This window comes from Triticum urartu, chromosome 2A (assembly GCF_056163025.1).
Source record: "Triticum urartu cultivar PI428250 chromosome 2A, HENAU_Tu73, whole genome shotgun sequence".
Taxonomy (NCBI): Eukaryota; Viridiplantae; Streptophyta; class Magnoliopsida; order Poales; family Poaceae; genus Triticum; species Triticum urartu.
Window position 1 is genome coordinate 250,824,984 of NC_141874.1, and position 27,774 is coordinate 250,852,757.

At 44.5% G+C, this 27,774-nt stretch overlaps 1 protein-coding gene across 1 annotated transcript in view; it reads right to left on the reverse strand.

Annotated features, from left to right (window-relative positions):
• Positions 1-21,016, reverse strand: part of LOC147984722 (protein FAR-RED ELONGATED HYPOCOTYL 3-like) — a 45,303-nt gene extending 24,287 nt beyond the window's left edge. The window contains exon 1 of the mRNA XM_087541227.1: positions 20,821-21,016. Coding sequence (XP_087397353.1) covers positions 20,821-21,016 — 196 coding nt within the window. The remainder of the gene's footprint in view (positions 1-20,820) is intronic.
• Between the last annotated feature and the right edge of the window lie 6,758 nt (positions 21,017-27,774).

Genomic DNA, 27,774 nt, shown 5'->3' on the forward strand with positions numbered 1-27,774 from the left:
CAAGGGGGTAGTGCATAATCGCATGGGAGACTCAGCCTGGTGGTTGTGACGCATTAAGAGTGAGTAATGAGTAGTCAACTCATAAGCCCCACCTTTCCCACTGTAAGTTGCTCTGAAGAAGCAACCATCAATACGCTCTTCTTTGAATCCGCTCATACTACTCCATCCATCACTGTTTATACACCGTGCTTCAAAAAAGAAAAAAAATATGTGGGACCAAGGCGACTAGCGATCGGCCTAAAAAATAGCATTGGTAGTTATAGCACGCCGTCTATTACTAGAGGGAATAATGCATATACAAATGCAGGCAGTGCTTCCTCCCCGGGTACACACATGCATGCACTTACTCCACTCCGTTATAGTACAGTACATGGAGAGAAAATTATGGACTTGATTGCGGTTACCACGCCCTAATTAATTGAGCATTAAACCAAACACGTCTAATGTCTCTCTGGTGGTGGAAATGCATTGAGAGAAATGCATCATAATGAAGCGCGCCTTGTAAACTTTGACGGAGGGAGGAGTAGTATGAAGGTGCAAAACCAAGTACGCGTATGGCCAGTCGGACAACGCACCTCCTCTTGGCATATCACTGACATGTGGGACAGGAGTGTGAGCAAACCGATCTCAATTGATGGTAAAGAGCCAACCCGCCGTTCCTTGAGAGAGACGAGGAGCGATAACACACAGAGGGCTCGCACGGAGGCCAAGATATATTCGAGCATGGTTGGTTGATCGATATCATTCATTATATGTTGGGCTGCCGTTCCACCATGCGGTTCTAGTACAGACGTTCCACCATGCGGTTCTAGTACAGACGTTTCCGGAATAAACGTGTACTTTATCAGAGTTTAAAAAATAAGAGTACAGACGTTCCACCATGCGGTTCTAGTAGTAGTACTACTCGTACTACTGCACTTGGCTCTTCGCCTCTTCGTGAAGTCGAACAATGATGGTACTCCGCATGTTGGGTACTATAGTGTATGCCTCTAACAATCTGACACCGAATGGACTGATCCATGTCCACCGAGGGTAGGTTGCATTAGTCAAAAGGCGTAAGCGAGCTTCACCTTGTCCTGCAAGCTTCTCCTCATTCTGCGAGTTGACGGGACACACCAAAAAGTAGTGCTAGTCCATACTCCCTCCTTTCCGGTTAATATGGATTAATCTTTTTTGCGGGTAAACGAGAGAGCTTTATTCATATATAAGCATTCTGAGGATGATCAGCCAAGACACTGTTCACTAGGAAGAGATGTACCTCGCAAAAAAACAAGTAGGAAGCGAGGTGTTTCATCAAGCCAGCTCTCGGCCACATTCAAAGTGCAGCAAGCACGGTTCGCACGAAGATGCGCCGCAAGGTTTGTTGACCTGTTTACATGTTGAATAACAAAAAAAAGTGGAAATATTACCGAGCGCTACTATTTGTAACAGGATATGAGCCAGAATTAAGAGAGAATTGTGGCGAGTGTTCCATGCAATCACCTTCCATTATCACATGCGAGAACCCTCGAAGAGAACCAAATGTGTTGAAGATTGCTGTATCACATTTTAAAATTATAATAAGAGTGCAGACGCTCCTCCATCCTGTCCCTAGTACTAGTATAGTACGTACCTTTATAGACTATAGTAGTAGTACTAGTAAACTTTGCGCTTGGTTGTTCGCCTATTCGGGAAGTCGAACAATAATAGCACTAGTAGTATAGTGTATGCTTCTGGCAATCTGACACCGAATTAACAGTTGCACGTCCACCGCCTGAGCGAGGGAGAGCTTCCATTAGTCAAAAGTTTCTCCTTGTCCTGCGAGCCACCGCGCGCAAGCTTCTCCCGTCCTGCAACCTTCTCCTCATTCGGCAAGTTGACGGGACACATCAAAGTAATGCTAGTCCATACTGCCTCCTCTCCAGTTAATATGGCTTAATTTCAAACGAGATAAATACACTGTCTGTCACTGTATATTTGTAAAAGTACGGTCAGTGGACTTCATAATACGCTCATTGCGCTCAATATATATATTTTCCGGTGTTTATACGGTCACTAGCTCAACCTGACTGAGTATGTGTGTGCATGCATGTGTAGGTGGAGCACTTGAGCATGCATTAGGGCGTCGCGTGCGTTTTTGCGTCCATGTGTATGTGTGACTATTGCATACACGTAGGGGGAGTAGGTGTAGGGGCCACTAAGGAGTAGTCAAATCACACAGTAAGTTAGTCAGAAGAAGCAACCATCATTTCACTCTTGAATGACATGTACGCAATATAAAATAGTTGATATGGAGAGAAAAAGAAAACCACTATATATACACTAGCAGGAGCCTAAGCTACAAGCCTGCTTGCTTAGGTTGCTCTCTTCACAAGCATAGAACGACAGGCCTGATCCTGCAGCTGGGGGAAGGGAACAATGTTCTGCGTAGACGCGGTCGACATCGGCGAGGGAGAAAACCCACAGTCGGTGCATCCCAATCGGGGGTCACCACGGTATGGGCCGATGCCGTGTCCCAACCGCCCTTCTAGCTACAGCCCGACGTCCATGGTAGTCCATCTTCCTTTTGGAGCCGGCTTGCTCCACTTCCGTAGCTCCATCTCCATGTCGATCTTTCTGTACTTCTACTGGCTTCTACTTGTGATGAGTTTATGTCTCATGAACTAGTGCCAGTACTATTATTATAATCACTCTTCTTCAATATCTTTGCCATCAGGGATGCTCAGGTCAATTTTAGTGGAACCGCACAAAAGCAACGTATGATCCGAGGGTGCCAGCCGTCTTTCCTTCGACAGGTTCTACCTGGCCAGGAAATTAAATCATATTTACGGCTTAGGGTTTACGTCGTAGTTACTCGATCAGTAGTTTTTATTTCGTACATTCTCTCATGACTTTTTTCTTTAGTTGTGAAGTAAATATTGGCTATGATCTGTGAATCATTGAGATGCATCAGCATGCATGTTAGTTTTCCTTTGTATTTGATGGAATGTTGTAACGGGGCAACCTTGGAATAGGAATGAAAATGGAGTGGAAATTTTCCGTTTTTCCGGAGAAAAAATGGAAACGGAGAGAAACCAACGTTTCGTTTCATTGGATCGCGCCATCGAGCAAAACCAACGTTTAAATCACGTTTGTCGTGTTCGTGTCTCACCCTCCTCCACGGCTCGACCCCACACGGTCGCTCGGCAAGCCACTCACCGCAAACCGAGTATATGATAACTTTCCCGCCTGCTTGTTGATGGATCGCGCCATGGACTACTAGCACTATTGGAAGAGATTGACGAGTTGGGGGAGGACAGCTAGCTGTAGCACGGACTCCGAAGAACTTTTTACATGCGTGTTGTAGCCAACTATTGTGACCTTTGAACACGGAGCGACCGCGTGCACCCGGATGCGGCGCGGGCGACGCTCTCTCGGCCGGCGCGCCACTTCAATGCCGACGCTAGTGAGAGGTCGTGTCCGCTCTGGCATGGCATGAATGCGGCACTGACCTATTCGGGTGGGAAGCACGCATGGGTGATGAAGAGGGTTCGGGTTGGTCAGGACCGGCCATGGCAGCGGTCCGGACGTGCGCAAACAAGATATGTTGTACGTTAATATTGCTGCGTATATAATTAACAACATAAATAATGTGCCAGTTGAACAAATATGATTGGAGATGGAGATGGAAATGGAATTTTACGTAAACACGGATATGCATGTCTATGTCTACGTGTGTGTGCGCGACGACTCTCGCGACCTGGAAGCGGGGGCATGTTTTTGATCGAGTTTTCTTTCTTGCTACGTTAGAAAATCAGTTTGTCTAATGCACATCTAGATGTTATTTAAGGATATCACATCTAAGCTCCCACAAGTATATAATGTAGCAACAAGAAACAAAAAAACTAGGAAAAAAATAGACCACAAACATTGTGGACATCAACTTAGATGTGACATAACTATGTCACATCTAGATGTGTCCTAGACACACCCTTAAAAAATTGTCTGCCAGTTTTCATTTCTTTTTTCCAGGAATGCGCGTATTCTTTTTAAAACAACAGCTATGGAGAGATTTTTTTACTCCATTATAGCCTCTTGTTTGATAGAGTTTCTCGCGTCTCGCTCCCTCACCCTCTCCATATCAAAACAAGTTGACAGTGTCCACTCTATCTCTCTCCTCACCGGTGGTCACAGATCCGGCCGAATCCCGTCCGCTGCGGGAGGTGAGGAGGTGCAGTGTTGACGTTTTTGCCGTCGGCGAAGGAGGAAGCCGATGCGCACCGTCCTCTCGGAGCCGGCGCTGGCGCGGACGAAGATCCTCCGCGCCCTTGTTCGCTGCCGTCGTGTGGGCAGATCCCGCCCGCCCGCCTAAACGACATCTCGCCCACCTGAGGTATAACTTCTTGTACTGGTCCAGCTCCCCAGGTCGCTGCGTGCGGGTTTTCTTCTATGCGACTACTCCCCAGCTCCCCATGCATAGTAGCTAGTGTTCGTCGGCAGGTCCAACATCACCTACTAGTACTATTATAGAGGAAATGCCACTCGAAAAGTTGTCCTGATTTATGCCTCGGTGGAGGTATACATGTTGTTTCGACAAAAAGTACATGGTGGTTGTGCGGCCATTGTCCATATGGTGGTAGTACTATCACTGGTTAAATGAAGAAATGCTTTTTTTTTCTCGGGTATCCTGGTTTAGTTCCCATCAAGATAATTATGATGCTTCTGTTTGTTGGTGTACTTTTCCTTAATTCTTATTGACAATTGAGATGTCATTGCTAACCCTTTTTTATAATTTTGAAAACAGCGATGCGTGTCTCCATACCCGGGCATGTCTTCCTCAATTTTAGTGGAATTGCACAAAATTGGATGGCCATTGTTGTTCCGCCTCACTGTCCTCTGCCACGTGGTTCTTCCTTCCTCGAGCTTGATTACTGAGAAGAAACAGACCACAGTGAGGATTTGTCGAACTTCATAGGTGCCTCACCCAAACTTGATGCCAAATGGATGATGCATCACCACGATGACCTACCGATGCTCATGGTTGCGCCTCATAGTTGCGTCGGCTGGTGAAGCTGATCAATTTTCAATGAAAAACAAGATGTCTTCCATCAGTGCTCATTGCTTGTTATGCACAAAGATGATATCCTTCGTCAGTTCACCTTGGTTGCATTGGAGACACACTTGTCTTTCACGTTGGTGCAATTTTATCCCACAATTGGCTATGAACCAAATGTTTCCTCGAAGAAGCATCGACGTTGGTACTAAGAGCATAAGTTTTTTATTGATTTCTAAGCCTTCTCACAACTTTGTCTCCAGCTCCCTTGTAATTTTATTTGCCCAGCTATTAACTTTGATTTAAAAAATGGTGTGGACTAAAAACCCGGATGGACGTAGTAGCCCTACATTTTTACTTACTCCGCATATTAGATTTGACTGAAGTCAAACTTTGTAATACTCTCAAACCTTTCCGAAAATTGAAATTAAAATTCTTTATTTGTACACACTCTCACACGTTTCCAGTAATTTGCCGCATGTATGGTTGTTCACTTAAGGGAGGGTAGTGTACCACACGTGAAGGACAGGAAGTGCGACCAGGACGCGTGGGCGTGGATCGTTAGTTCATCATAAGTAGTACTAGTTTTCTTCACTGTACATTAAATAAACAATTTCGTTTCGTACTTACACAATTTAAAACGATTGTTATGGAGAGAATAAGAAAACCACTCCACTATATATTAGTCGTATACACTAGAGTACTATATGGACGCAGCTTCATTGACTTAGTGCACCTGCCTTTGGATTTATGACAGGTGGGCCCAAAATGTGGCTGGCTCACCTGTCATACAGCCGAAAGCAGGTGCAGTGAAGGCACTGGAGCTCAGTTTGTACTACAGTAGTATATATATATAAGTGGGAGCCTCAGCGCTTGTTCTCTAGGGTTTGCACCCTCCACACGCTCGCCGCACTACATATATGTTACACGGTGGAGGCTCAGCGTTCATTTGCTAGGGTTTGCTATATTCACAGTCTCTCACCCTCTCTTCACCAGATCTAAACAAGACTGCGTTGGCCTCTTGTCTCTCTCTGCCCCCTCACAGCTGGTGAAGGAGGCGCCCGTATCCCGTCGCACCGGGAAGGGGAGGAGGTGCAGCGTTCACTCTATCGCCTTCGTCGAGGGAGGCAATCCACTACCGGCTGCGCTGTTCTCTTTCACCCAGCGCCTGTGCGGGAGGGCCACCGACCCCTTCTTCCTCGTTACCGTACGTAGTGTGGGCAGATCTGGCCTCCCGCCGCACGCCTTGCCACATCCCGACGACCCTAAGGTATAAGTTTCTTTGAAACCGTTGTTGCTCTAGCTGCATGTGGATCTTTTTCGATCTGTAGTCGAATCTAGGTCTTGGTTCAAAGAGGAAAGAAGGGTGCTGTGGGCTGGAGCAAGAATCTAGGACGTGGTTCAATGAGGAAAGGAGGGGCGGAAAGTAGTATAGACTGGCTATCCAGCCGCTTTGGAGGTCGAAAAGGGAAAAATGGGGTAACCCAGTACACACATCTGTAAGGAACCGATCTCTTTGTTGAAAAGGGAAAGAAACTGGGGGGTCGGGTAGTTTGTGCAGGACTAGATTTGCTGCCCTCACATAGGAAGAAGGTTCAAAGAGAACAAATATGGGACCAGCATATATATGCTGCTTGGCTGCATACTCTGCATCACCCATTTATACGTGTGGACGCATATGGTGCTGGCATGTCCCATACAACTATTTTGCTGTTGTTAATCAAAGAATGCCGCCGGAAAATTGAAGCAATGCCACTGTTAAAAGTAAATTCCATTTTTTAATGAATGTTGTTTCAAGAGAATGTCTCTGTTAATATGAATCAATGCAACCGTTTTAGAAATGCTATTGTCCTACTTTGTTTTCCATCCAAGATAAGTTCGATGCTTCTTTCTGTCACCTTTGTTTCATCCTCCTTTATCGGCAAGTAATTGTTTCCTTTTTTTCCTCTGTTAAAACAGGGGTACGATTCAACTTGTTGCTATTGCAACATTTTGCTTCGCTACTCAAAACACTTATGTTTTAAGAGTGTTTTGTGCAGTCCAACTTGAATGTCACACCGGTGACTTTGCTTAATTTTGGTGGAACTGCACAAAAGGAGATCGAGATTTGTTTCCAGTCTTCATGGTGAGTTGTTTCAAATCCTGGTCTCAACCACATGATGTGCAGTGTGCTTTGAGATGTTGTGCTACTTGTTTTGGTACTGTTTTAAATAAATGTTGAATTGAAGCTATTGTATTGTTGTCTTTTCCCATTAAGTAGTGAACAAAAATGGTACCAACCCAGACATGATGCTTGTTGCTTTGTTACAACAAATTCAGCATCACCCCCTTTATAAGCCAGTAATTGATGCCACTCTCAGAATTAACTACTGAATCTTATTTCAAAACTGCAACACTTGATAGGGATTGGCGGGATTACCATTTTTGTGGCCGCATGTTTCATCCTCCTTTATTAGCCAGTAATTGATTCCTTTTTTGCCTCTGTTTAAATAGGGATATCTATTCAACTTGTTGCTATTGCAATATTTTGCTTCGCTACGCGAAACACTTTGCTTGATTTCAGTGCAACTGCACAAAACGAGATTGGATTTCCTATTCGTGTTGGCAGATTCGTATTTTATCTTGTCCGTCTCATGAAAGGTCAGTACAGGCCTTCATCCACATGATTGTGCAGTGTGCTTTGAGATGTTTTGCTACTTGTATTGGTACTGTTTTAAATAAATGTTCAATTGAAGCTATTGTATTGCTGTCTTTTCCCATTAAGTAGTGAAAAAAATGGGACCAACCCAGACATGATGCTTGTTGCTTTGTTACAACAAACTCTGCATAACCCCCTTTATAAGTAGATGGAAGCACATACTATTGTTGCGCCCACTCTCCCCTGGAACTATTTATGCTTTTCTTTAATCTAATGCCGCTGGTAAAATTAAGCAATGCCACTCTCAGAATTAATTAACTACTGAATCTTAGTTCAAAACTGCAACACTTGTTAGGAATGGTAATATCCTGCTTTGTAGTTCTTTCTACATGTTTAACCAAGGTATTGTTAAGATAATCTCTCTGTTAAAATAAATCAGTTGCATTGTTTTAGGAATGGTACTTTTCTTCTTTGTCGTTCTTTATACATGTTGAAACAAGGCATTGTTAAGATAATGTCTTAGTCAATATGAATGAATCACACTGATGGAGAATTGCTACTCTCCTGCTTTGTTTCCCATTAAGATAAACTAGATCAGTAGATGCTTTTCTTCTGGGAGTACAAGTCATTAACCGTTATTTCTCAGTAATTGTTTCCCTTATACCTATTATTGCTTATAGGGATTTCAAAATTAAAGCTCGGTTTTATTCCGACTTCGATTTTCGTTGAACTTCACGAAAGGAGCCAATGTGTCCAAGGAAAACTGCTGCATTACTAGGTCCAGTTGGTCGTTCCACTTTGCAGAAAGGAGCCGTCACTGTTTGCGCTACATTACAGAAGGAATGACCAAGAAGCTTCACAGAGTATTATTAGACACCGGTGACATGACTAGTCTATAGAGACCATTGGCAATTTAACAACACATGGAGTGCCCTGGGCAAAAAGTGCCCAAACAAGTACAAGAAGCTATGATAGGACTCCACGATCATAGGCATTACATATTTTGAATGGGAAAAGCTTGTCAAAGTTTAATCATTGATGTTAGAAAGAAGACGTTAGTTTAATATATTGTAATTGGAAAACCTTGTCAAAATTTGCTCATTGATGTCAGCCAGAAGACATGCATTTGATATTTTTGAGTGGGACGCCCTTGCTGTGAGCAGCGTCGAGTGTTTTTTCCTATTCCTGTGTTCAGTTTAGAAGTAAATAGTTACTCTGCTGAGATATTCCTGTGTTAAGAGTTTTTTCTGAATATTGTCTATGTAATGCCAGGCCTTGTGTTTGATTGCAAAGTTGAGCTTGGAATGTTGTGGCATGCGGCATCATGAGCTGTTCACCGTGCCTCGTGAGAATAATGCTTCATATTGTTTTGCATGTTAATCTAATGCCAGTGATTTGCTTGTTAAGAAGATCATCCTCTTCTGTTGTTTCCGTGCTTAAGAAGTTCATCGTCTGATGTTTCATTCATAGCCTATACGACAAGTTGGGTAGGTTAGACGTGAAACCATATGATCTTTTGACCAACTCATGATATTAGGCCGTGATTGGATCGTCGTTTTCCAACCAAAACCGCTTGTAAAACCGATGCTTGTAAATTAAAGCAGATGGTCTCGGGCGAAGGCGCTTGGTTGGTCGATTTCAACTAGTAAAATATCGGAAGTACTTCACACACACAATAAAAACGCTGAACGACACTCGAACGATTAATAATCCAGCCGTTAGCTGTTGTTTCAGCCTTGCCCACGGATGGCATGATACGCACGTCGTCCATGTATAGTCTGGTAATGTCGTCCATATAGCAGTGCTTGTAAAATATACACTGGTCTCTCAAATTACACGCTTAACCCGCCGGTTTTACTTACAGACCTCGGGCCCTCGGTTTCATTACGCCCGTATTTTACGCGTTGTTTCAGATGACGAGTAAATTACACTTGTATGTTAATACAGGTTTGAAATAAACCAGAGCTCCCAAGCGCGGCCTTACCATTTCATGCCGTCTCAGTTTCTCGAAGGTGCTCATAGGTGTCCGATGATCGTTGCTTCCTGAATGTGCAGCGGGCACTGTATCAGACCATCCGTAGGGCCCGCGAGGCCCTCTCTGTTGTCCTTCGAGTTGTTGCGCTCACCGTGGCGCCGAGCATTGTTAACATCGTCAACGAACATGAGGATTTAGGAGATGACTTTATTTTGACTGGATGACACTAGGGACCCACTAGGGCCATAGCCGTACGTACGCAAGTGCCTCCTTATTATGTGCAACTAATTTTTTTATTTCTCTTGGTTTCCTGACATCACGGTCCCACACCATTGTCAACCTATGTAGTCAATATAAACGAGAGAATTGCACAAGGTGCGGCCAACAGCTGGGACCAAGTAGCTCGAGCAGTATTTGTGTTTTTGAGGCCTGAGCACTGCAGAGTTTTTCTTGGCGATGATTTCATTGTTGTTCAAAGGAGAGCAGGGTATTAACTGGGCGGGCTGTGGCCCGTCTAACCCAGGACAGATATCCAGCCCAGATACTATTTTTTTCAAGATGAAAATGGCTAGCCCAGCTATACGTCTTTTTGAGGAATACCCAGGCAAGGTCAACTTGTTATTCTCCGCCCAGCTGGGCTGCAAATCTTTCCTAGGAGGGATGCATTAGGCTTAATAGGAAAATGGGCTTTAGACAATAATAAATGGGATGTAATTATAAAAACTGGGCAGTAACTAAAAAAATGCACCAAACACGAAATTAGTTTATAAAATATTATTTAAGGATTTCGAAAATCTTAAATTTTCATTGTTGCGTGCACAATGTTTCATTGGATTTTTACGTAATACAAATTTCTATTTAATCTGACTAGAAATTTGGGGATAAAAATATTTCGGATCCCATCAAAATGTGGGAAATTTTATTGAATTCTGTCTTCAACGGTTGGTTGAAATTATTAATCGTTGTCCTAGCTAGAAAATGGGTTGTACTTTTAACAAACTGTAAATGGGCTGTTGTAAATTCCATTAGAATTCAAAAATGGGTTGTACATTCTTACAAAACGCAAATGCGCTATAAGTTCTCTGCCACACACTTGTGGGCCTACTAAGTGACGCGTCCCCTAAAAAAATAAGTTGACGCGTATGCAAGGCTTTGTCAACTTATTATAGTCAACACACGGTTCTAGCAGCAGTGGCCGTTGGCCGTCGGAGGCTGACCTGTGGGCCTACTAAGTTGGAGTGTACCAAGGGCTTTGTCAACTTAGTCAATATAAACGATTCTAGCTTCAGTGACCGTACGATGTCCGTCCAACGGCCGTAGTGCTTCTTCAACCTCTGGTCTTCTTGGTCTAGCCGCCCAAAGCAGTGTCGGTCGTGCCGCCTGCTCCTACCTCCCGTGGCCGGCTGTGCTGCCACGGAGGCCTCACCGCCCCCATACTACTCTCACCGCTGGCCAGGCCATCCCTCCACTCACCCAACTCCCTGTTATTCTGCGGCGATGGCAGCCTCACACCGCAGCCGAACCAGTGATCCCTTGTACTCCTCTCCGCGCGGGCTTCCACTGATGCGTCTTCCCCGGCTCCATGTCGTCCCCTTCCTAGGCCTCGCCGTCGTCCACCACCCTGGTGCTCTCGGCGCGGCGTGGTCAACGTGTCAACGACCGACTTCCATCGGAAGAGTAATGTACGTGGAGAGGCTGACAGCTGGGTCCACGGCGGCCGCAAGGAAGTGCCTCCTTATTACGCGCAAAATAATTATTCCTCCACCTAACAGCGGGGACCCACCGGACGGGCCACCTTATTTCATGAAAAAAAATGTTTCCCCTGATTGCTGGGACCCACTGGACGGGCCACCGTATTTCGCAAAAAAAACGTTCCCCCCGCTGTCAGCTCGGACCCACCGGAAGTGCCTCCTTATTACACAAAAAAATGAATACAGCCCCTGCTAGCTGGGACCCACCTTGGTGGGAGGCTAACTTGTGGGCCTACTAAGTTGACGGGGACAGAGGGCTTTGTCAACTTAGTCAATATGAACGATTCTAGCTCCAGTGACCGTACGACGTCCATCCAACGGCCGTAGTGCTTCTTCAACCTCTGGTCTTCTTGCTCCAGCCGCCCAAAGCAGCGCCGGTCGTGCCGCCTGCTCCTGCCTCCCGTGGTCGGCTGTGCTACCGCGGAGGCCTCACCGCCACCTACTACTCCCACCGCTGGCCAGGCCCTGCGGCAACGGCAGCCTCACACCGCAGCCGAGCGAGTGAACCCTCATACTCCTCTCCGTGTGGGCATCCACTGCCGCGTCTTCACCGGCTCCGCATCGTCCCGTTCCTAGGCCTCGTCGTCGTCCACCGCCCTGGTGCTCTCAACGCGGCGTGGTCAACGTGGTTAAGGAACGACTTCCATCAGACGTGGACTATACGTGGAGAGGCTGACAGCTAGGTCCACGGCGGCAGCAAGGAAGTGCGTCTAGGCAAAAAAAGATTCGCCCCCTGACTGTTGGGACCCACCAGCTACATCTTCGCACGCAAGGAAGTGTGTCCGAGCAAAGAAAAACAAAACGATTTGCCCCCCTGACTACTGGGACCCACCAGCTAGATCTTCGTAGGCAAGGAAGTGCTTGACAGTCGGGACCCATCTGGTCGAAGCGTATGTAGCGTTGTCATTCTGGTCGTGAACGTGTACGTACATATATACTGGTCGATTTAGAGGCGCGCACGTGTCGTAGTAGAGGTGCGTACGTGTCATAGTAGAGGCGCGCACGTAGCATGTATACGTACGTACAGCGGCCAGGGTGCAAGAAAGGAAATACGGCCACATACGTACATACGGGCAGGGTCTCGAACGCCTACTCACGCATACGTACGGCGAGGGCTCGTGTACATGGCTGGGTCGGAATGGAGAAACAACGTCATCGTCGTGTTCATGGGGAGGCAACAGAATGCGTCGTGTTCATGGGGAGGGGTGTGGCATACCGCAAAACGGAGGAAACGGACCTCCTACGGTCGAAACGTCCTGTTGATCGGGAGGACTGTGGCGTACCGGAAAACGAAGGAAATGGACCTCCTACGGTCGAAACGGGGGTCCTGTTGATCGGGAGGGCTGTAGCGTACCGCAAAACGGAGGAAATGAACCTCCTTCGGTCAAAACGGGGGTCCTGTAGATCGAGAGGGGTGTGGCGTACCGCAAAACGGACGAAACGGACCTCCTACGGTCGAAACAGGGGTCCTGTTGATCAGGAGGGGTGTGGTGTACCGCAAAACGGACGAAACGGACCTCCTACGGTCGAAATGGGGGTCATGTTCATCGGGAGGGGTGTGGCGTACCACAAAACGGGACTCCACGGGATACTGTTCATCTCCACCGTCGACCTCCTCCAGCCTCCACGGGCTCCTATTCATCCAGCCTCCACCGCGCGCTACTCCACCGGCTACTGTTCAACCACCCCTCCACCGTCTACTGTTCATCCAGCCCTCCACACCATGGGGTCCTGTTCAACCACCCCTCCACGGGCACCCCTCCACCGTCTACTGTTCATCCAGCCCTCCACACCACGGGGTCCTGTTCATCCAGAGGTAACGCCACCGCTCACTGTTCATCCACCCCCCCCCCCCGCAACGCTCACTGTTCATCCAATCGATCGGCTTCAGTTAGCAGCAGTAGTGAAGGAAATGCTCGATCGGGTTCAGTTAACAACCATCGATCGCTCGCTCGGGTTCAGTAACGTGTAGCCTGCAGTGCAATCGTTCGGGTTCAGTTAGAGCCCAACGCCTCGCTCGGGTTCAGTTAGAGCCAACGCCTCGCACACACACGCGTACGTGTACGAGAGAAACGCGCATCGCTCGGCCCCCGACCAACCACCGTAAACGAGAACTCCCCAAAATTTTCCTCCCCCTCACTTCTACCACGGTTTTTTCCGTCATGGACGGAACAAAGAATGTCATGCAGCTGCATCTCCGGCCCGGCCAGGACGAAAAGCCCATTTTCTGTCATGATTTTTTGTCATAGAAGTAGGAGCCCACTGCATCTATGATGATACCGGGTTTTTTCATAATTATCGTCATAGAAGTGTCATATGTATGACAGAAAAAAATTTCTTTTGGCCCAAAATGTCACGGATGTGTCTTTTTTTGTAGTGCAACCCGACGTGTAATAGGGCTTGTCAACCCCTTTCGGGTAGCGGCACCCCAAGATGGGCAAACGGATGTGAATAAAATTGTAGTAGATTGAAAGAACGAACGATAAATAAAATAAATAAGAATAAATTGCAGCAAGGTATTTTTGTATTTTTTGGTTTAGTAGATATAAAAATAAAAGGAAAATAAAATAGATCGCGAAAGCAAATAATATGAGAAAGAGACCCAGGGGCCGTAGGTTTCACTAGTGGCTTCTCTCGAGAAAAATAGCAAACGGTGGGTAAACAAATTACTATTGGGCAATTGATACAACTTCAAATAATCTTGACGATATCCAGGCAGTGATCATTATATAGGCATCACGTCCAAGATTAGTAGACCGACCCCTGCCTGCATCTACTACTATTACTCCACACATCGACCGCTATCCAGCATGCATCTAGTGTATTAAGTTCATGGAGAAACAGAGTAATGCAATAAGAACGATGACATGATGTAGACAAGATCTATCTATGTAGAGATAGACCCCATCATTTTATCCTTAGTAGCAGCGATACATTCGTGTGGGTTCCCCTGTTGTCACTGGGATCAAGCACCGTAAGATCGAACCCACTACAAAGCACCTCTTCCCATGGCAAGATAAATAGATCAAGTTGGCCAAACAAAACCCCAATACCGGAGAATAAATACGAGGTTGCAAGCAATCACGCATATAAGAGATAGAAGAAACTCAAATACCTTTCATGGATACAAAAAGATAGATCTGATCATAAACTCAAAGTTCATATGTTCCCAGCAAACACACCGCAAAAAGAATTACATCATATGGATCTCCAAGAGACCATTGTATTGAGAATCAAATGAGAGAGAGAAAGCCATCTATCTACTAACTACGGACCCGAAGGTCTACAAAGAACTACTCACGCATCATTGGAGAGGTACTAGTGGAAGTGGTTAACCCCTCCGTGATGGTGTCTAGATTGGATCTGGTGGTTCTGGATTTTGCGGCGGCTGGAATTGATTTGCGTCGACTCCCCTAGGGTTTCTCGAATATTGGGGTATTCATAGAGCAAAGAGGCGGTCTGGGGGCACCCGAGATGGGCACATCCCACAAGGGCGCACCTAGGCCTTCTGGCGCCCTGGTGGGTTGTGCTCCCCTTGGAGCACCCCCAGGTGCTTCCTTGGCCCATTAGGTGTCTACTGGGCCAGAAAAAATCTCCATAAAGTTCCGTTGCATTTGGACTCCATTTGGTACTAATTTCCTGCGATGTAAAAAACATGCCAAAACAGCAAATGGCACTTGGCAATATGCCAATAGGTTAGTACCAAAAATGACATAAAATGGTTATAAAACATCCAAGATTGATAATATAACAGCATGGAACAGTAAAAAATTATAGATACATTGGATACATATCAGCATCCCCAAGCTTAACTCCTGCTCGTCCTCGAGTAGGTAAGTGATTTTTGATGTGGAATGTTGCCTAACATGTCATATCATATTATTTTCTTTATAGCATGGACATTTGGACTTTTATATTGTTCAATGCAATAGTCTAGTTTTGACATGATAACTTAAATACTCAAGCATATCAACAAGCAACCATGTCTTTGAAAATATCAATGCTAAAATAAGCTATCCCTAGCCCATCATGCTCAATCATTGATCCATTCATGAAACACACTCGCATATTAACTACACCCAATGCTCAAGTACGATCATAGTGCCTCCTAGTTGGTGCTTTTATAAGAGAAGATGGAGACTCAAATTCAAAAATAAAAATTTCATAAAGTAAAAGAAAGGCCCTTCGCAGAGGGAAGTAGGGATTTGTAGAGGTGCCAGAGCTCAAAGCAAAAAAAATTAGAGAGAAAAACATTTTGGGATTTGTGTCCTTCCCACCAACGAAAACGACTTAGAGTTCCCAACACTTTCCATGCTACATAAGTCATAGGCGGTTCCCAAACAGGAAATAAAGTTTATTCCTTTTTCCACCAAACTTTCACTTTCCATGGCTAACCGTATCCAAGGGTGCCTTCCATAGCAACACTTTCCAAGGAATTTATTATTGGACAACATAAAGTAAATTCATTTTTCATTCCGCTACTGGGCATCCCTAATACCTTTGCCTTACTCTCATCATGAGAATAACACATCTAGCATGGAAAATATTATCCACCCCTCACCGCTCCGCGAGGGGTACGAACACAAAAAAGAAAAGTTTATTTTGAAAATTAGAGATGGAATATACAAATTTGCTTAGAACAGCAAAAGAATACCGCATATAGGTAGATATAGTGGACTCATTTGGCAAAACTGGTTTAAAGGTTTTTAGATGCACAAGTAGTGATTATACTTAGTGCAAAATGAAGGCTAGCAAAAGATTGAGAAGCGTCCAACCAAAAAACGAATAATCTCATAAGCAAGCATTAAGCAAAATTAACAGCGAATAATGCACCACAAGTAGGATATAATTTCATTGCATAATTATTGACTTCCGTGCTTGCATAGGGAATCACAAACATTAACACCAATATTCTTACTAAACGATAATTACTCATTAAGATGACTCACATATCACATTATCATATCTCAAAACTATTTCTAAGAATCAAGTTTATTTTTTCCAATGATCTTCACGAAAGTTTTTATTATATCCTCCTTGGATATCTATCACTTTGGAGCTAATTTTCATATGTTGCTTTTGATAAGCTCAAACAAATGTAAGTGAATATCATGAGCATAATATTTCTTTCTCTCAAATTAATTTAAGTGAAGGAAGAGATAATTTCTTGAAAATTTTACTAACTCTCAAATAAATCTAAGTGAAGAAATAGAGCATTTCTTAAAAAATACTAAAGCACACCATTCTCAAAAAGATATAAGTGAAGCACTCGAGCAAGTCCATAGCTCATAAAAATTGAAGTGAAGCAAAGAGAGCAATTCTAGCAAGTCGTGGCATAATTTTGGCTCTCTCAAATAGGTGTGTACAGCAAGGAATCAAGACTTAAAACATAAAATAAAACAAGTAAAGACTCATATCATACAAGACGCTCCAAGTAAAACACATAGTATGTGACGAATAAAAATATAGCTTCGAGTAAAATACCGATGGTCGTTAGAAGAAAGAGGGGATGCCACTCGGGGCATCCACAAGCTTAGTTGCTTGCTCTCTTTTGGATAATAGCTTGGAATGCCAGGGCATTCCCGAGCTTAGGCTCTTCTTACACCTTATTCCTTCATCCATCATAAGATAACCCAAAACTTTAGAACCTCAATCACACAGAACTCAACAAAAGCCTTCGTGAGATCCGTTAGTAAAAGAAAACAAATCACTACTATAAGTGTTGTAGTAAACCAATTCATATTTTGTTCTTGCATTATATCTACTCTATTCCAACTTTTCTATGGCAAAAAATCATCAAAGAAACGATAGAGCCACCAAAATAAGCACACGACGCAAAGAAAATAGAATTTGTCAAAAACAGAACAATTTGTAGCAATCTGGGTAATTCGAATACTTCTGTAACTCCAAAAACTCTGAAAAATTAGGACGACCTGGGATTGGTATTTTATTGCTCTCTGGTTAAAAATGAGAATTGTTTTTGTGAGTGCAAAAGTTTCTGTTTTTCAGCAAGATCAAACAACTTTCACCCAAGAAGATCCTAAAGGCTTTACTTGACACAAACACTAATTAAAACACAAAAAACACAATAATAACAGTAGCATAATTGTGCAAACCCTCAAGAACAGAAAGCAGAAAGAAAAAATAAATTTTATTCATTGGGTTGCCTCCCAACAAGCGCTATAGTTTTACGCCCTTAGCTAGGCATAAAGCGAGGATCTAAATTTTGTCATCTTTCTTCTTAATTCCCTTAGAGGTGTTTTTATCATGAGGTTTTGTAAACACAACATAAAACATATTATCCATAGAAACCTTAGCATTCCTAAGTTGGTTTTCATCATAACCCCTTTGATTTCCCGCAACAATCCAAGAGTGATGTTGATTAACATTGTTGAAAACTTGTTGGATTATATCTAAAACGAGGGCTTCTTTTTTAAGATTCTCATCCAAGATTTTATTATACCCAAGCAAATGCCTTAGCGCATAATCACTATTGTAAAGAATTTCATCTATCATGGGTTTTTCACGATTCATAACGTAAAAATCAAAGATTTCCCTAGCTTCCCGTATGGTATAGTCAAACACATTCATAAGAATGAGAGTGGCCAACTTTTTAGCCTTAGGATTCTTTATAACGGGGAGCTCAAAAAACAATCTTTGCAAAGTAGGATGAGTATGGATAAATTTACTTTCAAGTTTCAGAACTAGTGCTGAAATAGAATCCGCATAAGATCTAGTAGTCCTAAGTATAAGAGCATCATCAAGACTTAAATTTCCAACATAATTGAAAAAAATATTGGATACGTTCTTTTCCCATAACATTCCATTGCCCCAAGATAAAAGTTTTAGCATCCAGATTGCCCGTATGTCCCATCTTAGGAGTTAGGCCATCATCTGTTGGTGCCATACCAAAATCACTCAGGATTGCAAGCAAAGGACGAGAAAACGGCGAACGAAAAAGAGGGGCGAATAAAATGGCAAATTTTTGTGAAGTGGGGGATAGGAAAATGAGAGGCAAATGGCAAATAATGTAAATTGCGAGGAACCTGGTATATGTTGAAGTCCTCCATGGCAACGGCGCCAGAAATTCCTTTTGATGTCGCTTGAAGCTACGTCGGTATTACCCCAAAGAGGAAGGGATGATGGAGCACAGCGGCGGTAGGTATTTCCCTCAGATTGAAACCAAGGTTATCAAACTAGTAGGAGAATCAAGCAACACCACGTAAACATCACCTGCACACAAATAACAACAACCCGTAACCCGACATGTAAAAGGGGTTGTCAATCCCTTTCGGGTGGTGGCCCCCCAAGATGGGCAAACATACATGAATAAAATTGTAGTAGATTGATAGATCGAACGCCAAATAAAATAAATAAGAATAAATTGCAGCAAGGTATTTTTGTATTTTTGGTTTAGCAGATCTGAAAATAAAAGGAAAATAAAATAGATCACAAAGGCAAATAATATGAAAAAGAGACCGGGGGCTGTAGGTTTCACTAGTGGCCTCTCTCGAGAAAAATAGCAAACGGTGGGTAAACAAATTACTGTTGGGCAATTGATAGAACTTCAAATAATCATGACTTTATCTAGGCAATGATCATTATATAGGCATCACGTCCAGGATTAGTAGACCGAATGCTACCTACATCTATTACTATTACTCCACACATCGACCGCTATCCAGCATGCATCTAGTGTATTAATTTCATGGAGAAACAGAGTAATGCAATAAGAACGATGACATGATGTAGACAAGATCTATCTATGTAGAGACACACTCCATCGTTTTATCCTTAGTAGCAACGATACATACGTGTCGGTTCCCCTTCTATCACTGGATCAAGCACCGTAAGATCGAACCCACTACAAAGCACCTCTGCCCATTGCAAGATAAATAGATCAAGTTGGCTAAACAAAACCCAAATATCGAAGAAGAAGTACGAGGCTATACGCAGTCATGCATATACGAGGCTATACGCAGTCATGGATATAAATAGATAGATGTGATCATAAACTCAAAGTTCATCTGATCCCAACAAACACACCGGAAAAAGAGTTACTCATTTGGATCTCCAAGAGACCATTGTATTGAGAATCAAACGAGAGAGAGGAATCCATCTAGCTACTAACTACGGACCAGAAGGTCTAAAAAGAACTACTCACACATCATCGGAGAGGCACCAGTGGATGTGGTGAACCCCTCCGTGATGGTGTCTAGATTGGATCTGGTGGTTCTGGACTCTGCGGCGACTGGAATTGATTTTCGTCGACTCCCCTAGGGTTTCTGGAATATTGGGGTATTTATAGAGCAAAGTGGCGGTCTGGGGGGCACCCGAGGTGGGAACAACCAACCAGGGCACGCCTGGGCCTCCTGGCGCGCCCTAGTGGGTTGTGCTCCCCTTGGAGCACCCCCAGGCGCTGCCTTGGCCCATTAGGTGTCTTCTGGTCCATAAAAAATATCTGTAAAGTTTTGTTGCATTTGGACTCCGTTTGTTATTGATTTCCTGCGATGTAAAAAACATGCAAAAAACAGAAACTGGCACTTGACACTATGTCAATAGGTTAGTACCAAAAAAAGATATAAAATGACTATAAATGATTATAAAACATCCAAGATCAATAATATAACATCATGGAACAAAACAAATTATAGATATGTTGGAGACGTATCAATAGACGAGGCCGAGCAGCGTGAAGGAGGGTCACCGCCGAGGAGGCGGCTCTGCAAGCTAGGAGTGAAGGTTTCAACTTGGAAAGGAAGGCGGAATAGGGGAAATGTGTCTCTTGGTAAGCGGAAGAGGCGGGGAGGTAGAATTTCCATGGAAGCCGAAAATTTGGAATCGCTTCAGCAAAAAAACTGGCGTGTAAAGTGTCATCTGACACGGTCCCCTATTCAAAACTGTGTACGATATGTGGACATCACAAATGATTCAGATATCTTAACCCGTGTGTGATGAGTTTGAACGTCAAAAATTTTGGTTCGAATTTCCCTGGTTACTGTGGTCATCCACGTCATTGCATAATTTGGGTACACAAAGGAGACTACAGCACACCCACACTTCTTTATCGAGCAAGTTCAGTAATTAAACAGAGCTAGCTGACCTAAACATTACTCTAACAAATTAAAGAATGACGCTCTTAATTAAAAAAACAAAGAGTACTACTACGACTGGTGCACATCGATCTCCGCCGCCGCCTCCATGTCCAGCTCGCGCCCGACGATCTCCTGGGAAAGGGGCTCCATGGCATCCATCGCACCATACTCGGAAAGCATCTCGCCATCTGCATCCGCCATCTCTTTGGAATAGGCCGCCATGAGCTGGGCGTGGGCATCCATGATCACGGCTTTGGCGGGCTCCATCATGGCAAGGTATGCCGTGCAGGAACGGACGGCTGCTCGAACTATCTCGGCGATTGCCAACTCTTCAGCCGTGGGATGCCGACCGTTGTCGGAGAAGCTTTGTTCGATTTGTGCGGTGACCGCTATGAGCTGGGCGTGGGCAGCCTCGACATGGTCATGGGCGGCCTCCATCAGAGCTAAGGCTGATATTGCGGAAAGGACAACTCCTGTGCCGCTCTCGCCAGTTGCTATCCCCGTGGCAGATGTTGCTGCCACCGCCTGAGAAGCAACAACGGCCATTTAGGCTGCCTTGGCCGCTCGGAGGCAGATTGCGCTCGCCCTCAGGAATCTTGTTCGCACACACTAGCTGCTGCAGCTGCGCTCTCGCTAGAGTGGACCACCGAAGTTGCCCTCACGACGCGGGTCCACGTCCCCATCATTCACCGGTGACGATTGAACAGTGAAATGATATTTGGGGAGTGAGCTAGTGTGCTTGACACACCGGCTGTGGACTGTAGCTGTCGCACCTTCTCGCATAAGCCGCATGCATACTATACTCTGGCAGTGCTCCAAGATATTTTGTGTTACATCTCACACGGTTGGTGATAATAAACTGTGTGCGATCTACTTGATTTTTCATCTTGATTTGAATTACATAATGGGGTCACAGCTGCAATGGATGGTGTTTGAATTGCTAGAACTTTTTATCTGCAATGAACATGCAACTATAGGTGTGTCGTCAAAAAAATTGGAATTATTCAGAGTTCGTTTCGACGTTTGTATACATTAAATTGGTTTTGTTGGCATTTCAGGTGCATAATTCAAATTTTAACTACACGCACATGCTCCAGGGCATATAAACGGGTTGAAAAAACAAATTTGTGTCCACGGTTGCATGCTTAGGTCCCATGGAAGAAATGGGTTGAATGTCAAACACCCTGCCACCGTCACTCGGCCACAAACATTGAGACACCTGGTTTTTAAATTCTAGTAAATCTAAAACTCGTCTGGAATTCATGAAACTTAGCATGCTATCATGCAGTAGCATCAACATGTTGTGGTAATTTTTTTGCTCAGTTGGGGCAGGTTTGGGTATAATCTTCTCACAAACCAGAGCTTCTCACAAACCAGAGCTTCTCACAACAAGCATGATGGTTTCGGTAGGGAACATGCCACCTTTGGGGACGAAATGATATCCGTTGCCTCTTATTTCTTTAAAAAAATTCTAGTGTCAACATAGAACAACAGGAGTGTTGTATTAAATTTTTGGAATTTTTTGTGGTTCGTTTGGACATTTTTATACATTAACTGGGTTTTCTAGGCATTTTATGTGCATAATTCAAATTTGAACTACATGCACATGCTCTAGTGCATATAAATTGGTTCAAAAATCAAATATGTGTCCTTGGTTGCATGCTTAGGTCCCATGCAAGAAATGAGAATGAATGTCAAACACCCTGCCACCGTCATTGGGCCACAAACATTGAGATACCTGGTTTTTAAATTCTAGTAAATCCAAAACTCGTATGAAATTAATGAAACCTGGCATGCAATCATGGAGCGGTGAAAGCACAAGTACTCCCTGGGTGATTTTGGTAATTAATGTCAACATATCTCTTGTTGGACTAATAGTTTCAACTAGTATATTTCAGAAAGTTCAACTAAGGCATGGCATGGACAAGAGGATATGGAACCCCTCCTAGATACTAAGGATAGAAGATTGCCAAAAGCTCAAGACTCTTCATTTCTATTTTAGTGATCCAAGATCACATTGAGTCCATAGGAAAAGCCAATACTATTAAAAGGGACGAGGTGTTCACTACTACAGGATGCTGCTAACGCGACACTATGATTAGAGACCCTTTGACGAAACTTTGTGCGATGCATTAATCACAAACGAGGATGTAAAAAACCGTCAAAAAAGGTGCAGAACGTTTGCGATGGCCGAGCCATCAAACACGGTTCAGATTTTAGTTGCGTGTGCGATTTAGGGCACACGGTTAACCCGTTCGAACTGTTTGCGATGAGGCAGAACAACAGAAATGGGCAGCCATATCAATGTGTGTGCAATATATGGCATACAGTTCGCTTGGATGAACCGTTTGCTATTAGGGAGTGCAACATAAATGGTTAGCCAGATCAAGGTGTGTGTTATAGGGCCTACGGTTCACTCGGAAGAACTGTTTTCGATTAGCGAACGCAACAGAAACGGTTCAACTTAACAAGATGTGTGTGATACGTGGAAAACAGCCGACTCAGATGAACTGTTTGTGATGAGAAATTACACCACAGATGGTTAATACAGTTAAATCGTGTGCGATTCTGTTTGTACAAAATTTTTTGAAAAATGCAAACTAGTTGATTGCGGTGGCTAGGTGTATAGCACACGATGCATCTGTGAGTACTCATGTGCGATGATTAGTAAGTTACACATACGTTTCCTTATGTTAACACTTGTGTGATAAATAACACGTGGCACCGGATATGGTATCCGTGTTGTGTGTGTGCTCCACTTAGTCTTCCCGCGCTCCAGCGAATGCTTCCCGCGCTCCACATGGGTGAATTGTAAAATCCACGCCTCTACCCTCACCAGTTTCCTACCACCAGCTAACGGCTTGCTGCATATAACCCAGGCAATAAACCACCGCCGCGACACTCTGCGAAGATCTAGTCCTCAGCCATCTACCATTAGTTATTCTAAGCATGTCAGGCAACAATCAAAGTTTCGATGTCGACGCCTACCTACGTTACATCTTCGACTTGGAGAACGAGCTGGAGTAGGTCAGGGAGCAAGAGCTTCATCGACCGGTGCAGGCACCATGGCCCATCGACAGCGATATCGGGGTCACAGTCCTTGGGAGCACAATCAACATATTGCAGAGGAGGTGTGATGAGCAGCTTGCCATCCACCGTGCAAAAGATCCAGAGCTGCTCGGCGGCATGATCGACAACCCACCCGAAGAGCCGCCGTCACTAGTGCTCATCGAGAGCCTGATGCTCTGTAAGGAATGGGCAGAGGACCTCTGCGATTCCATCAAGACAAAGGCAGCCTGCGGCTTCATCATTGCCCGCAGTGGCCGTGTCAACCTCGATCCCGATAATGTAGTGACCAGGCTCGAGCGCATCCTTGGCAGAGTTGACATCCCCGACGAAGTAGAACATCGCCAATGTGATATCTTGAGGATGCAGGTGATCGACGGAATTTACTACCAGGCCAGAGACATGGAAATGGAGTGGTTCTGCGGAGTTGTCATGCGCGCGATTGCACGCTGTCAAGCTCTTCTGGAAGAGGCCCAGCAGCCCAAAGAGCCTCCTAGCGCTAGCAGCCCCTTATGCGGAGGCGGGTCGGGACAGTTGGTGCTATGCTGATCATGGAGTCCGAGAAGACCATCTTCGGAAGGCCGCCAGCTTAGCCTTTCAGCTTATATTTTATTATAGTTGTATGCATATGTAGGTCGTGAGTGTTCCGGGCCTTGCTGCATTTGGCATTTTAAATTATCCTGAATATGTCAAACAATTATTAAGAATTATTAACCATTGCCATTGTAACTTTGCCTCAACAGCGAGCAGAGCGCGCAGGGACGCCAGAGCGGAGCACGCCCGGACGCCTCAACGGCGAGCAACCACGTGGTCAACCTTCTGCCATCAATAAATTTTGACCTTGTTTCTTGTCACATTGTTGATTACAACGCAATAAGTATTTGCAAATCTGTTCACTCCTGTCAAACTAATATGTGTTCACACTTAGCACCGTGCTACAAAAACTACCCACTCGAAAATTACTTCACAGTTCCTCTCCTCATCACCCATAAAAAACTATTTTTTTTTCTGTCAAGTCGTTCCGCCATGACCGGTAGGAGGATTTTAGGGTGGACATATAACCAGGCAGCAAAGACCAAGGCCGCGGAAGCACTGGAGAGGTCCCGATGCGAAGCCACAGCCGCAGCCGTAGCAGAGATGTCCCGGCGAACAGCGAAGCCCTCGAACGAGCTCTCACGGGAACGCGAGGGCTCTCACAAGCGCATTCGTGGTGTCGGCCATCACGACGAGCCGGCGTTCTTGAAGTCCTTTGTCGGCGATGATGACATTCTCGCTGGCGTCACTACGCAGCAGGAGTTGGACGATGGCTTGATGAAGCTGCTCAAGATCATCGATGCCTCGGTTGACAAGGCAACCGGCCTCGACGAGCAACTCATGGGTGACAATGCAAAGCTCCTCAATTTGGTCACCGATAAGGAGGAGGAGGCCGCCGGCTGGAAGATGCTGCATGAGCAGAGCAGTGCCTCCGAGATGACGCTAAAAGCGGTCGTCGAGGAACTGATGGGTTGCTTGAGGAAGCTCCGGATCGAGTGTGAGCTGGAGGTGGAGGAACCGTGGCTGCTTTCAAGCAATGTCGTGAGGAATTGAAGGAGCTGGAGGATTTCGCGGCCCGGTGATCCATCGACGAGTAGAGATAGTAGCGACCCAGATCGTTGTCTGCAATTTCCTTCTTCTCTTGCCCCCGTGGCTTCCGGGCTTTGCCGCATGTGGCATTTTAAATTATCCAGAATATGTAAGACAATTATTATCTGTGCCATTGTAAATTTGTCATCATATTATCCATGGCCATTTTATTTGTGGTCGTATTATCCGTTACCCTATGTGGCAATTTAAATTAGGGAGGAATACAAGTTGAAAACATGAACAAAGCAAATGCTTCCATGGGATCACAAGCAATCACCCTGCGTCCAGTTCCTTTAATTAACCCATTAATGGAGAAGTTGTGAGCGAGGCGGGCGGCGGCTAGTGCATGGAGGTCAAAGAGCTCGCTTCCCGGTGAGCATGGGCAGCCTTGCTGCTCGCACGTGTCCCATTGAGCCTGCGAGGTGGACAGGATGCACGCGTCCCGTCGAGCCTGCGCGGCGGACTGCTTGCACGCGTCCCGTCGAGCCTGCACGGCGGACTTCTCGCGCTTGTCCCGTCTAATCAAACGGCTGCACACACGCCACCGAGTATGGTTAAATTTTGACATGGTTAATATAATACAACCATTTGCGATATTAACATGTCAGCTTTTTGTTTCGAAAAGGACTTCGTTGGCTACTAATGTGTGCGCCTCTTCTCAAACTGGACAATTTTTTTACCACGACATATATGTGCCATGTCATGAAACCATGCCAAGTTTCATGTTTTTTGGGTGACTTTTTGATCTACTAGGATTTAAAAACTGATATTCTCAATGTTTCAGGATGACGACAAGTTTGTAATTCATTCCCATTCCTTAAATGAGACCTAAACGTGCACCTAAGGACACATGTACAATATCCCAACCATTTTGCTTCACTTGAGCATGTGGTTGCAGTTCAAATTTCAATTATGGACTACATTAAATGCATAGAAAACTTAGTAATTAGTAATATATATATATATATATATATATATATACAATGGCCAAACGAACCCAGAACAGTTTCAAATTTCAGCCCGACACTCATGTTATTCTATGTTGCCTGTAGAAAACAAACTTCAAGGCGAGAAGAGGCAGCGATTATCGTTTCGCCCACAACAGGGGCATGTTTCCCTACCAGAACCATGAGTGTTGCGAAAGGCTCCGACTGTAAAAGGCTTGCAAAATAGCTTCACCCCAATTGGACAATTATATGTACCACGTAGTGACACCATGCCAAGTTTCATGATTTCCTGGTGAGTTTTGGATTTACAGAGATTTAATAACCGAGATTCGCAATGTTTGTGGCCAATCCAGTAAGGTGAAATGGTTGAATTCATCCCCATTCGTTCCATGGGACCTAAACATGCACCCCAAGGAAACATGTAAGTTTTTTCTAGCCATTTTGGTGCACTAGAGCATGTATTTGTAGTTCGGATTTGAATTATGGACATTAAATGCCTACAAAACTCAATTAATGAATAAAAAAGGTTAAACGAACCCTGAATAATTTCATAGTTCAGCGCAAATCTCTAGTTGTTCCGTGTCGCTTGTAGAAGAAAATACAAGGCTAGAAGAGGGAGTGATTACCGTTTGGCCCACAAGGGGACACGTTTCGCTATCGAAACCACGGGGGTTCTTGCGACAGGCTTCGGTTTGTAAGAGGTTTGTAATAAAGCTTGGCCCAATTGGCAATGTTTTTAACAGGACATACACGTGTCATGACGTGACACCATGCCACCTTTGATGACTTTCTGGTGAGTTTAGGATTTATGGGGACTTAAAAACTGAGATTCGGAATGTTTGAGGACGGGCCAGGTCACTTGTATTGTTGTAATTCATTCCCATTCCTGGCATGAGACCTAAACATACACCCAAGGACACATGTATAATTTTTCTAGCCATTTTGGTGAACTAGAGCATGTATTTGTAGTTCAGATTTGAATTGTGGACATTAAACGCCTAGGAAACTCAATTAGTGTATAAAAAGGCCAAACAAACCCTGCATAAGTTTAAATTTCAGCACGGATATCATGTTCTTCCATGTTGCCCATGGAAGAAAATCCAAGGAGAAAAGAGGCAGTGATTACGTTTCGCCCACAAGGGGGACACGTTTCCCTATCGGAACCACGAGGCTTCTTTGAGAGAAGCTTCGGTTTCTGTAAGAGGTTTGTAATAAAGCCTGGCCCAAATTGGACAATGCTTTTACCACGACATATATGTGCCATGATGTGACACCATGCCACCTTTGATGACTTTCTGGTGAGTTTAGGATTTATGGGGACTTAAAAACCAAGATTCGAAATGTTTGAGGACGAGCCATGACACCGATACGGTTGTAATTCATTCCCATTCCTGGCATGGGACCTAAACATGCACCCAAGGACACATGTATAAATTTTCTAGCAATTTTGGTGAACTGGAGCATGTATTTGTAGTTCAGATTTGAATTATGGACATTAAATGCCTAGGAAACTCAATTAGTGTATAAAAAGGCCAAAGGAACCCTGAATAAGTTTAAATTTCAGCACAGATATCCTGTCGTTCCATGTTTCCCATAGAAGAAAATACAAGGCGAAAAGAGGCAGTGATTACGTTTTGCCCACAAGGGGGACACATTTCCCTATCGGAA